The 13,530-nt window shown below is 41.8% G+C and overlaps 1 protein-coding gene across 9 annotated transcripts in view; it reads left to right on the forward strand.

Moving 5' to 3' along the window:
• The window catches only part of LOC130883478 (transducin-like enhancer protein 1), an 89,851-nt gene that overhangs the window by 74,691 nt on the left and 1,630 nt on the right, over positions 1–13,530 (forward strand). For all 9 annotated transcript variants that reach the window (XM_057783959.1, XM_057783960.1, XM_057783961.1 and 6 more), the window contains 4 exons: positions 6,779–7,028; positions 8,097–8,344; positions 10,581–10,728; positions 12,694–12,844. In XM_057783959.1, coding sequence (XP_057639942.1) covers positions 6,779–7,028; positions 8,097–8,344; positions 10,581–10,728; positions 12,694–12,844 — 797 coding nt within the window. The remainder of the gene's footprint in view (positions 1–6,778; positions 7,029–8,096; positions 8,345–10,580; positions 10,729–12,693; positions 12,845–13,530) is intronic.

Here is a 13,530-nt window from a genome sequence, read left to right on the forward strand (position 1 = left end):
TTGAATGTGGGCTAGTCTGCATGGACTCATGACTTGAGTAAGCATTTGTTCCCCAGATGGTGGTGCTATGTGAGGAGGTTGTAGTGGGAAATGGGCCTGGTTTGCAGAAGTGGGTTTGGGGGCGAACCTTAAAGATTATGGGCACCTTTGGTTTCCACCTAAATAACATTTTGGCTTCCTGATTTGCCAGCATATGAATAATTCTCACAGCATGCTCCTGTCCCATGGACCGGGCAGCTCTACCCATTTAGCCGTTTCTGCCATATTATACCCTCGAAAACTGTGAGCAACAATAAAATCTCTCCTTAGTAAGTTGTGTCTGCTAGTATTTTGCCATGTTGGCAAAAAAGGGAACTACTATAGACCTTAAGTAGTTGTGGAAATAAGTTACATTGGCAGGAGATTGTCCTATAAGCAGATACATTATAGACTTAGGACTTACTTTATCCCCTTAAATTCTTAGGTTAGTAAGACTGAAATTTTTTTGTACTCCTGTGCTACTGCCTCCACCTCAAGCTTCATTAACTTTATTAGTTTCAGGCCATGAGTATTCTTCCAAAAATCATAAATTACATAATTCTTATTTGTTTTAGGAGCCAATTGCTCCAGCCTTCAGTGTTTGGACCTAGCTTGCTGTGTTTGAACTGTACTGGCCCTGGGGATCCATGTCTAGTGTAGTGCCACCATCCTGATGGGTCTCACATTCTCTTCAAAGATGCTGCGTGATCACTAAAGTAAAATTAAGGACTACGTTTGTACTGAGCCTGTCTGGATTAGACACTTGGCTCTGTCTCGTAGCTGGGTACTTTCTCTTGTTCCCACTTTCTTCTGTCCCTAAGTTCTAAGGGCTGTTGAAATAACACACAGACCAAAGATTTAATGTTGTGCTATTGGAATTCTTTTCGATGTGCCTTAATATAATCCACACTTCAATTAGATAAGTTTTTTCAGATCATGATGTAAGAATAGAAGAATTAGACTTGCTAGATGGCTCAGTACTTGTACCAAACCTGACAGAGTTCAATCAACAGGAACTACCTGATAGCAAGGAGGAAACTGTGTCACAATTTATAATCTGAACTCTATATGTATACTATGGTATTGTAGGTCTGTTACTTTTGTTTATGCTCTGGAACATTTGTTTAATGATGCAAAGATGTGTTTGATTAAATAAAATTCACCTGCAGTCAGGAGGTTGAGTCAGCAATTAGTTGACAGGAAGTTGTAGGGAGGAGCCTAATAGAGAAGGGTTTTTAAGGAGGGGCGAGGAGAAGCAATAAGGCTTCTGGAGAGAGGCAAGGAGAGGAGGTGAGCTACTTGCCTCTCTGAGGCTATAAAGAGGTTTAAGCTTTCTTTTCACTTCTTCAGTTCCACTTCCTGATTTCATAATTAGAAATGAACTGATCAGGAGGAATTTGGCCAGACGGCTATGGGAACAGAGTCCTCTTGATGAGGATGGGCTTGCCATAGTAGAGTGGTCCCAGGTTTTTCAGTTTCTGACACAATTTGCTATGAGTGTCCTGCTCTAGGGACGTTTGTTCAAGGCTTTTCCTAGAGACATGCCACTGTGTTTGCTCTTGTGACCTTCGTACCTCCTCCGTCATCTCTTGCTCACCTGATTGCTCCCACCTGCATTTTCCTCCTATGCTGTCTCCCCTGATGCCCACTGGTAAGATATTCAGCAGAAGCTCGTTGGCAGTTATATCTATGGTGGTTTAACTACACCACTTTTCCCTGGAAACCCACTGTAGTTCCCTGTGCTGTCAAGCAATTTTTTAGAATCAGACTATGCTTAGGTTGTATTGTTTTGTTTTTCTGCCCTGTGGGTCAGGAAACAGATACATTATAGGATGCAGACTAACTGGTACAACAAGCAAGCTAGTCAGGTTAATTTAACAGAAAAGACTGGGATCTCATTACCTGGTCATGGACTTAATATAGTGGATGAGTTGATTAGGAGACCTTCCATCTACTTTTTCTTGAAAAATCAAAGGCATCAATTGTGCAGGTGTAATGCAGGTGCAGGGCAGTGCATGTGTCGTGTGTACCCCTCAATTGCCTTTCACTGCCGATACCTACCACTTAGAACAGTGCTCAGACTGAGGAGCAATGCAAATCCTTCTCTCCAAATCTCTGCTTGTCAGTCATGAGGGTAACCAGTTTCCTAATCTATGCATTTTGCCTATCACTAAGTTTGTGTAAACATAAGCCGTTCTTTTTTCTAACCTCATCTGGAGTTGAGGTCTAAATATACTCAGAGTATAGGCAGCACTTATCTACAGTTTCAGGTCAAGTGCAGTCTGAAATTATTAGCAGTATAAAGAAACAGGTTTTATTCATACATTTAGAGAGGGAATATGTGTAAGTGGGTATGTTTTGGTATATGACACTTAGAAATTAGATTCTGGCATTCTGAGTAGTAAGTAGATTTGCTTCATTTCACATGGGAAATCAGTTGCTCTCTTGTCCCTTGGTTCTGCTCCATATACAGTGAGTGCATACACAGTGGTTCACAATCTTGCTATATTACCCAACCTAGCCTCAAATTCAGGGTTTCCTTACCTCTGCCCCCTAAGTGGTGCCATCCCAGTCAAGGTCATCTGTTGTGGTTTGTGCATTGTGGTGTTGTGTCCTTAGTAATAGTGGACTCAAAGTGTAAGGGTGGTGATGTTCATAATTTGATTAGAATGTGTGATAATTGTTATTTCATTATTACTGTCTTATTCTTAATAATTTTTAAGTTAAAATTCACCATAGATTTTGTTTGGGGAAGCTATAGTATGGTGGTTTTTGTTTTGTTTTGTTTGTTTGTTTTTAAGGCATCCAACTGGGGCCCAGAAATGTATCCCTGTGGGATAAGGAACCACATTGTGTTCACTGTTTGCAAATTCTCCACCCTAATTGGTGTTGTTATTCCTCATTCCTCACCCATAGAGAAGATAAGTCTCCTTTGGGGTCTCTAACATTGTCAGGACATGGGTTGAGGAAAGTTTCTGTTATTTTTGTGGGTGAATGATTCCAGCCATCTCTGTTCCCGTCTTGTTTTTCTCCTTATGGATCCCTTTAGGAGAAGAGCTCATCGCCTGTGTGTTCTGGTTCATTTGCCAAGGCTCTAGCTCATTGGGCTGCCCTGCTTACTCTCAGGTCCCTAGGACTGATGTATTAGCATCCGTATGGGCTTCCCATGGGGCAGATGGGTGTTCATAGCTCTCATTGCACTGTGAATCCATTTTAAATGGCCTCAGTGTGATGCTTACTGTCTCCTGTGTTGTAAGAAGAACATATCTGGGAAATGGGTCACCCAAAGACTAGCAGATCATTTCCTATCTTTACTTGGTACAGATACTTTATTAATCTTAAACATTTAAGTCTGTAATTAGCAGGAATCTAATTGGAGATAAAATAGCATCCCCCTGAAAATCTGGGATTGCTGGAAGAGCACCTGATGGAATTTTTTCTCACCTGTAGGTTTTCATCTTGATTGATGGCATAAAGAGAATTCAGCCTCTGCCTGTGCTCTGCCATTGCTCTTCTAGTCAGAAATTCTGATGAGCAGCTTCTCCCTACATTGCAACCACCATTCTTTAAAAATAGTGTAATCTAGTTGTGTCGTTTATGGCAGTGTTTATTCTGCACCAATTGAATACTCATTTGTCTCTTTAGGACCCTGGACATGGGTCATGGTACGTGGTATTTGGGGTCACTGTGTTAATAAGGCAACTCTATATAGTAGATCTAGATGCACTTTGAATCACCTGGAAAGAAAGTCTTAATAAGGAATTATCTAGATATAGTTGTCCTATAGGCATGTCTGTGGGAGATTATCTTGATTATTAATTGATATATGAAGCCCATTATGAGCAGCTCCATTCCTTAGGAAGGATGTCCTCAGTAATATTAAGAGGCAAAAGCCTATGAGTTTATTCTCTATGCTCTTGACTGGACATGATGCTTTAAGTTCCTCCCTTGACTTTCCCATAGTAGTGGGCTGTAACATGAAATTGCAAGCCAGGTGCACTTCTCCCCTTAGGTGATTGTTGTCTGCATACTTTATCCAACAGAAATGAAATAGAACTGTTACATCACTTACTACTGGATTTTGCCCTGCCAGTTATTTTCTAGGACAGGAGTTATATACTCAAACCTCTGTGTTTTGGTAGGTTTGTCTCCAAGAGCAACAAAGTACTATTTGATTGAAGCTGCAGATATCCCATAAGAAGTAGTGTGGGTCTTTATTCAGATAACTGTAATATGCATATATATTTATGTATTAATAATACAGAGGGTTTTGCTGGGTTGAAAAAACCACTGATTTTGAGGATTGAAGAAACAAGGGCTAAGGCATGTGGTGTGAATATATATGTGTGTGTGTGTGTATGTATGTATATATTCTTCCAGAAAGTTCTGCATGGCTCCCACTCTGTGGCTCTGCAATTCAAACTAAATTAAACTATCTGGTGGCACACACCTGCTAATCTAGCTAATTGGGAAGGTTTGACAGGAAGATGACAAATTCAAGGTCATCCTGGATGACTTAGTAGGACTCTGCCTCAAAATAAATGTTTTTAAAGGGAGCTAGAGAAACAGTTCAGCAGTAGAGAGCTTGCCCAGCATGTATAAGGCTTTGGATTCAATCCTCTATAATGCAAGGGGAAAGAAGAAAAACCAAAATATCAGAGCAACCATTATTCTTTGCCTATCACAGTGGGAGTCCTTATAGAACAGCATTGTTAACAGCTTAGGACAACAGCCGCTTTCCATTGACCACTGGAGCCAGTTTTCTGGGAGATAGTGGACATGTAAGATCTTTCCTTTGGCTGAAAAGGGGAGGAAACTTTCAAAGTCTTCATTTATTTGATATTCTGCTTCTGTGGAGGGGAATAGTAGCCTGTTTTTTATTTCCAGGCTGATAAATGTTCATTTTGAGTGCAGTCTCATAGAGACTTGATGTTGAGTATAAGTTTTCAGTTTTGTTTTGCACAAATTGAGTTACTAAGCAGAATAAAAGTCTGAGAACTGTGTTAGTATTAATGGTGTTTATATGTGTTAAAATGTCAAGGACAGGATCCAGAAAGGACACATTTTTACCCATGGAGGTTACAGGAATAGAACAATCTGGCAGGCTTTGTTTATGCTCAGTGACTTAAACTCCTAGATACAGTGGTGTCTGAGATAGAAGGGAAACAGTACTTTTCAGCCTGGGACGGGAGTAGAAACATTGTGTGCCTTCCGTTCTCTAAAGTACCTTTGCTCTGTGTTTTGTGATGCCCATTGTGGGCTGGCTCTTGGAAGTCACGTAATAATATATTGAAAGAAAAACAAAACATGTTGAATTTTGTTGCCAGAGATAAAATTGCATGGCTAGTACCTGGCTCATCTGTGCTTACTTGGGAAGTGAACAGCAGACAAATAGCATGGAAGTTTCCCTTCTCATGAAAGTCAGCATCTTCTGCCTCCTTCCGCAGTTACTTCCCATCTTCAAAGTCACCTTGTAGTCTGAAGGGCTTCTTGAGTTCAGTCAGCTTGTTTAGTTAGGCACTGGGAAGCACAGGCATCTCTTCTGAGGCTTTGCACATCCCAGCAAGGGCCCAACCCTGAGCTGCCCCCAGTTTGCTTCACTTTTGAAATCTTGCAAACTTTAATTTTTAGAAGTATTTTTTTTTTAATTTTAGGCTCGCAGCAAATTTTTTTTTTTTTTTTTTTTTTTTTTTTTTGGTTTTTCGAGACAGGGTTTCTCTGTGGTTTTGGAGCCTGTCCTGGAACTAGCTCTTGTAGACCAGGCTGGTCTCGAACTCACAGAGATCTGCCTGCCTCTGCCTCCCAAGTGCTGGGATTAAAGGCATGCGCCACCACCGCCCAGCTCGCAGCAAAATTTTAAAAAGTTCTCAGATGTCCTCCTCTCCTGCTCTTCTTTCAAGTAAAGAACTAGGTTGACTATGCTCTCAACAAGTTCTATCTGCCTCTCATTGTCCAGCATGTGGTGCCCTGACTAAAGGGAGGCTTGGAAGATGCTCATTTAGCTGGGTGTTGTGCCTCAGGATAAAACTGGGACTGGTGGTTCTTGGGTAAATATGAGAAATTGCTGGCAGGAAATCTCTGTCATCTGATATAAGAATCACCCCCCCCCCTTGGTTATACAAAAGGAGTTTGAGTCAAAAACTTAAAGTAGTATGTTTTAAAAAGCTCTTTTTAGTCTTTCAAAATTATGTTTATGTGTTATTAATTATACCATGTATATGTGGTATTCATGGAGGCTAAAAGGGTGTTGGAGCCCCTAGAACTAGAGTGACTGATGTTTCTGAGACATGTAGGTGCTGGGAATAGAACTGCAAGAGAGTCAGTACTCTTTACCACTGAGTGTCCTTCCAGCCCCAAAAGCTGTTGTTTATTTTTACTTTAATATTAAGGTATTATTTACTTTGTGATTAGCGTTCTTAAAGACTTTATCTTAAGTATTTTAAATTATACTAAGAAATCATATATAAGGTATGTGGAAGGCCAAAGCACTTTGGACACACATTTTTATAGCGAGATTTGAGAGGATGCTTTGTAAAATTTTTAAGAACAATTTTTATGTATTAAAATATTTAAAACTGAGTTTTGTGTTTTAGAACATTATAAAAATAGTAGCTTGAATATAGACTTTAAATGCTTTCCAGTAGAAAATTCTTCAATTTATTTTGGTTTCAAAAGGAGAAGCCTTGACAAGCCCCACCTTTCCTCATCTCCAGACTATGGCTCTCTTTGTGATAAGTCTGTCTTTTTTTCTTTCATGTAGAGCATACTCCTTCCATGTTACTGCGGATGGCCAGATGCAGCCTGTCCCGTTTCCCCCTGATGCCCTCATTGGACCTGGGATCCCCCGGCATGCTCGGCAGATCAACACCCTCAACCATGGGGAGGTGGTGTGCGCAGTGACCATCAGCAACCCCACAAGGCACGTGTACACAGGTGGCAAGGGCTGCGTTAAGGTCTGGGACATCAGCCACCCTGGCAACAAGAGCCCCGTCTCTCAGCTGGATTGTCTGGTGAGCGAGCATGAGGGGCCTGAGCTTCACTTCTATTAGGAGGGAATAGATTCCCCTCTGTTTTCTGTTGGCTGCTCAAGCTCCTCCCCCTCCCCCAAATTGGGCAGGTTTCCATTACTGCTACTATGTGGGTTAAGTCCTAGTGTTGATAAGTTTGTTTTTGGAGATGTTTTGTGGTTGTTTGGAGCTCACTCTCGAGACATGCTTTCTAAAATGATGTCCTGTGCAATAGAGAAAAGACAGTACTTGTGGACTTTGATCCCTGCAATCTGCTCACCTTTAAATTTCTTTGTAAACTCCAGATAAATACCAAACCTTCAACATGTGCTAATATGGCAGGAAAACCCTTCCAAACAGGTTTGGTATTATTGCAGAGGTGGGGGAGATGATTTTGCCTTTTTTCCATAGCTTCAGTAAGACAGGAACAGAAACAATTGTCTCTCAAAGCACCCAGCTACCCCATCGAGCGTTTAAAGACATCCATTTGCCTTAAGATTGTTAGACCTGTACAGTCTTCAGCAGACTGTGGACTGGGCTGTATTGCCTGCATATCTACAAGATGTTATTCTCAAATGAGAAGGGCGGATTCTTTTAGAGATAAAGACCTGATATGCATGTGTCTGTCTGTCTGTTTCCCCCACCCCAGTATTAGCCATGGTAATATTGAGAAAGTCAATACACTAAATTCTTAGATAAGTAGTCAGTGCTCATTGGACAGTGTCAGGAAAAATGAAAACAAAAACATATTTGGTGAGTCTGCTGTATCTAACAGTAAATGTTGGCGAGAAGACCTGTTTCGCACAAGGAAGTATACTCACCTACATTACATCTGTATGCTTTGGGGTCTGTCTGTGCAGTTGGAAATCAGGAACGAACATGGTTGAGCAGCCCTGTGAGTTTGTTTACTCTTTGGAAGAAAACCATGGCAGTTGGACCCTGATCTTTCCTGTAGAATAGAATATCCATGAAACGTCTCTTTTGAAGTTTAAAAACCAGAACAGCTTTTAGGAATACACAGTATTATCAGTTGACAATGTTCTACAGTGATTACATTCTTTCATTTCACAGAATAGAGATAACTACATCCGTTCCTGTAAATTGCTACCTGATGGCTGTACTCTCATAGTAGGAGGGGAAGCTAGTACTCTGTCCATCTGGGACTTGGCAGCTCCAACTCCTCGCATAAAGGCAGAGCTGACATCCTCAGCCCCTGCCTGCTATGCCCTGGCCATCAGCCCTGACTCCAAGGTCTGCTTCTCTTGCTGCAGTGATGGCAACATCGCAGTGTGGGACCTGCACAACCAGACCCTGGTGAGGTGAGTACAGGGTCCTTCCTAGGGGAAGCCTCAACTAAGAGGCTGCTTTTGTTGAATGTGGATACAAAGGCAAACTATGGCCAGCTGTGGGTGAGGAATACAGTCTTTCCATATGCCAGAGTGTCATCAACACATCACGTTCCCATTCTTTGGTCCATATTGAGATGAAAGATCTTGCTTTGTCAAGGAACAATATTATGTGGAATAAATGACAACACAGGGGCCTCTAATCTTGTAGATGTTTTGAGCTTGGCCAGAGTCTTGTTTGTGCAAACGGAAATCTACTGACACAAGACAACAAAAGAACATTAAAAATGAGCTTCCATGAATTGAAAGCACAAAATGGCTTTAAAGTATCTATATTTCTCTGTAGCTAACTAAGAGGGTCATTGCTCTTGGGAACACATGGGCTTCTGCTAGGCTTCTAGATCCTCCCTCTTCCCTCAGCAGCTAATCTGGCTCCATTTAGTGCTCATACCAGAGGTGTTCCAAAAAAAACTTTAAGAGTAAGCACTTAAGTCAAGTGTAGTGGTAAAGGCCTATTACCCCAGCCTTTGGGAAATGGAAACAGGAGGATTTTAAATCTGTCTATATTGCTAACCTCTACTTATAGATGAAGAACCCAGGCACAGAAGTTACTTTGCATTGGCCCTGTAGTCATATCTAGCATTCTGTATGCTGGCTGCCTGGAGAAGCACCAATCATATATATATATATGGGATGGGGGCAGGTGTGTTTTGTATGTCTTTTAGTTTGGACTGACCATGTGTGGCCGGTGGCTGCTCTATGACACAGCATATTCTCAACAGTCAACAATTTGGCAGTCACAGTAGAGTATGCATGGAGGGGGAGGCTAGAGCAGCACCCATCTAGTGCTGGTAGTCCTCAGGGAGAGATGTTTGGCTTAAAGAACTAATAATTAACTCAGCTGAAGAGGTGGTAAGAAGTCAGGATGAAGGAAAAAGGTTGTGACAGTTGTTTGAAGAAAAGAAAGGTACCACAAGGACTCCTTCAGCCTGTGGTGATCGTAGAGAGGCCTGTTAGCGCTGTTGAGGTTCACTTTCTGGGCTAAGCCGCAGGAGTACTGGGCATGTGTGGGGCGAGGGGACTAGTTGGGACAGGATCTAAACTAGGGATTGAGTTTGTGAGAGAACGATTTCTGGCTCATATCTTGGCTGAGAATTCGGGGCAGCCGTGGTGATTTTCTTCCTTCCCTTACACTTTTAAATTCTAAGCTTGGCGCTCTGTGGCAATAAGGTATGGGGGGCCTAGAGAAAGAAAGGACCTTCTTGGCATTGAAATTTCTAAGCAGTTCTATGCTGGGTCTTTCCTGGTTCTGAAGGTGGGTCCTGACCTCTCTGATCTGCCCTGGCCAGTGCATGCTCAGCATGTAGAGTCACATTTGTGAGAGTCACTGCATGTATCCTCCCCACCTGCCAACCCCAGACCCTTCCGTGTTCATGTTGCTCTCTCCACTGCCAGCCTGTCTTATTGCCTCATGCCCTTTCAGGGGTCAGATATCCCTGCCATCCAGTTGATTTGAATGCTCTTTGGATGTTGCATGAGTGTCCCCTATAAAGAAAGCTTTGCATTGGGGGTGGGATCTGGCAAGTGTCTGTTGTCCTCAGTCCTTTTCTTTGTCTCTACCTAGCACCTTTGAGGTCAAGAGGCCTGCTTGACCCTTGGTCTCTGGAAGTCCACATTTCCTAATGCAAGGCCCTTTCTGATTCAGAATGGCAAGGTTGAGTACACAGGAGAGCTCACACTGTGCTAGCAGAAAGGGCACTGCTGGTCAGTTCTCTTCTGAATGTGTGTTCTTGGAATAAGCCTTTTCCTTTCTGTGGGTTCAAACCTCGGCAACTGACGGACAGGTTTTTATTCCTTGAGGAAATGATTTGGGTTTTGTTTGTTTATCTTTATTGTCTTTTAGTACTTAAACTCTTTTCCAGACCTTGGAAGAGTTTCACTGGGCTTATTTATCAGAGGTGGCCCTAGTAGCATACTTTTCTTCTGGCAGCAGCCTGCAATGCCATTCAATTTCTTTAGGCCTTGGATCTTGAAAAAAGAAACAGAACCTGCAGGGGCTGTTTCCTGTGCTCCTCGGGGGAAGGTTAGTTTGATATTGCACACCAACAGACACTGAGATGACACACAGTGAGTCCAAAACCAACAACACATCAGTGTTTACTTTGAGCTCTGGCAGGAAATCATTATTCAGTCTGGTTTGTTTTATCAGGCAGTTCCAGGGCCACACAGACGGAGCCAGCTGTATTGACATTTCTAATGATGGCACCAAGCTCTGGACAGGCGGTTTGGATAACACTGTGAGGTCTTGGGACCTAAGAGAAGGGCGGCAGCTACAGCAGCATGACTTCACATCACAGGTGAGTGCTTGGCTCCGGCCTGCTGTGGAGTCAGAGGGCTTGTATGGATCATTCTCCTACCCCAGCATCAGGGTAGCCAGATAAACAGATCTACATTAAATTTAAAGTAACATGCTTAAAACCATAGAATACAGCACCCCCTTCATCTGCCCCTGCCGAAAGAGGGGACAGTTACAGAACATTAAGATGCCTTATGTGCACATAGTTTTGGTAAAAGGAGTTTATGCAGTAGAGAATATACATGTTTCCTTCAGCAGGATATAGTTTGTTGTGTTTATATTCTCACTATCAAATGCAGAATGAGTGTGGAATGAATATTGATTTGTTTCAAGGAGTCTAAGATCATATGGATACCTATCTCATTTCTTAACCTTGAAAACAATCATGGCGAAGTCCCAGCATTAAGGGGGCAAATGGACTCTGGGTCCCATCCCTAACTAAAAAGCTATTTGTAATTTTGATATTCACTAGCAAAGGAAAATCAGTGTTCTCCAGTGGAGCGTCGCCAGGGAGATCTACCGAATTCTGGGCAGGCCCCATACCTCAGACTCCGGGTTTTGTAGGAGGTTTTTGTTTTGTTTGGGCATTTTTTTGTCTTATTGATGTTTTTGTGTTTGTGTATGTGTGTGTGAGAGAATGTAAAAGTGGGTAGGGAGGGTGGGTGGGTAAAGAGGTGGAAAGAATCTTTGTGGAGATGGTGGAGGGGAAAATTATCAGAATACATAGTGTAAAAATGTTTTTAAATAGAAAAAATATCATGACCAACTAACTAGATCTTTGCTTGGGGTATTTTGTTTTGTTTTAAGATAGGTTCTGATTCTGTAGACTATCTTCAGACTAGCTTCAAAAGCAAGGCAGTCCTACGGAGTACTAGACTTGAAGATGTCTGTTATTATTAACTGGAGTTTTAAAGCAATATAAAGACATAGTAATTTTGGGGAAGTAATCAGATGTCACATGTCTGGATCTAGGCTTCTGAGCTAAGGCAGTGCTTGCGCTTTTCTGGTGCCTTCATCATGGTTAGAGTTGTTCTTTTGTTACTACTCAGTATTTATTTGCTTGTTTGTGTACTAGTAATAAAATAAAACATAGGGTAAAAATCTTATTTCTGTTGCTTTGATAACATACCACGACAAAAGCAGCTTAAAGGAAAAAGGGTTTATTTTAGATGACTATTCCAGATTACAGGCCATCTTTGTCATAAGTTCCAGTGCCAGGAGCTTGAGATAGCTGGTCACCTGGCATCCATAGTCAAGGAACAGAGAGGAAGAAAGTACTGCACACGCTAGCACAATCTCTATGTCTAAAATACAGTCCAAGGCTCAGCCTATGAAGTGGTGACTTATATTTGGGTTCTTTCTACTTAAATAATGCAAAAACTAAGAAAATCCTTCACAGGCATACCTATAGGACAACCCAGTTCAAACAGTTGCTCACTAAATACCGATTTTAGGTGACTACCAGTATTTTATTTTTATATTTCCTACTCTACCCTTCTGTAGAATACTCAGGATATTATTTTTGGTCACCATTTTTATACTTTTGAAAATGTTTAATGGCCATAAATGTCAAATGTATGTAAGCCTGTAACAAGTACAGAGTTAGGTGTGTGCATTACCTCTCCTAAGCAGTAGTCAGCAGCTGGCCAGTCTGTCCTGCCGTCGTCACTCCAAACACTGGATTTCAGATTCTAGACATCATCTTTTCTTGCACAAGTATGTCAGTTAGTATATCTTTATGATGACTTTTAGTGCCATTCTCCAAGATAATTTCTTACTTCACAGCATGGATGAAACTGTTCAGTCTTTGGCTTGTTCAGTAGAGGGTCCTGGGTTTTGCTGCATCTCATGCCTCTTCCAGACTGGAGTTGGCTAATTAAACCTCGATTTTGCCATCCCTTGCTGCCTTTTCACTTTCTTAATTTATTGAGTAAAATCATCAGTGATCTCATCCTACTTATAACAGATCTTCTCCTTGGGATACTGCCCAACTGGGGAGTGGCTTGCTGTGGGGATGGAAAGCAGCAACGTGGAAGTTCTGCACGTGAACAAGCCTGACAAGTACCAGCTGCACCTCCATGAGAGCTGCGTGTTGTCCCTAAAATTTGCTTATTGTGGTGAGTTTAGCTGCAAGGCTGTCAGTGGCCTGATTGGAAAATACTTCTTAAAAGCATGGTTAGAGATGGTATCTGAGGGGGAAAATGTTCCTTTCCATGCAGCTGGATGCAGTAATTTTAATTTATAATTCTGTTGACCCTCAGAGGCGAGTAATGTCTGTCTCAGCCTGCTTTGTTAATTTGAGAAAAGTCAGCAGGCACTGAAATAAACTTTGAGCACAACTTGTTTTGTGGTAGGGGTGGGGGTAATTGTTAGTGCTCAAGAATGGTGGGAATCACTATGTACTGACTATACTGAGGATACAGGGGCAGATGTATGGTTAGCTGCACCCAGACTCTTTTTCTCTGAATGAGAACCGAAAGGAAAGTCTATGAGGAGACGTGCTTTGAATGGTCATATATTTGTTCATTGGCTGTGAGGATAGATGGGTGAATGTGTAATTAACCCAAATTGGACATTCTCTATGTATCTGATGTGACAAACATTTCACATTAGTTCAGTATTTAATTATTTTTGCTCTTATTTTTTCCGTAAGACTGAAAATGGCTGTGATGCTGAATAAAATATTAAATGACTCATTGTACTAGCACACACACATGTGCTCACACACACAACAAGCTCAGGTGTGTGTAGAAGCCTGTGGTCTTCACCATTTATCCTAAAGCCACTCATCATCTTGATTTTG

The sequence above is a fragment of the Chionomys nivalis genome, chromosome 11 (assembly GCF_950005125.1).
Source record: "Chionomys nivalis chromosome 11, mChiNiv1.1, whole genome shotgun sequence".
NCBI lineage: Eukaryota > Metazoa > Chordata > Mammalia > Rodentia > Cricetidae > Chionomys > Chionomys nivalis.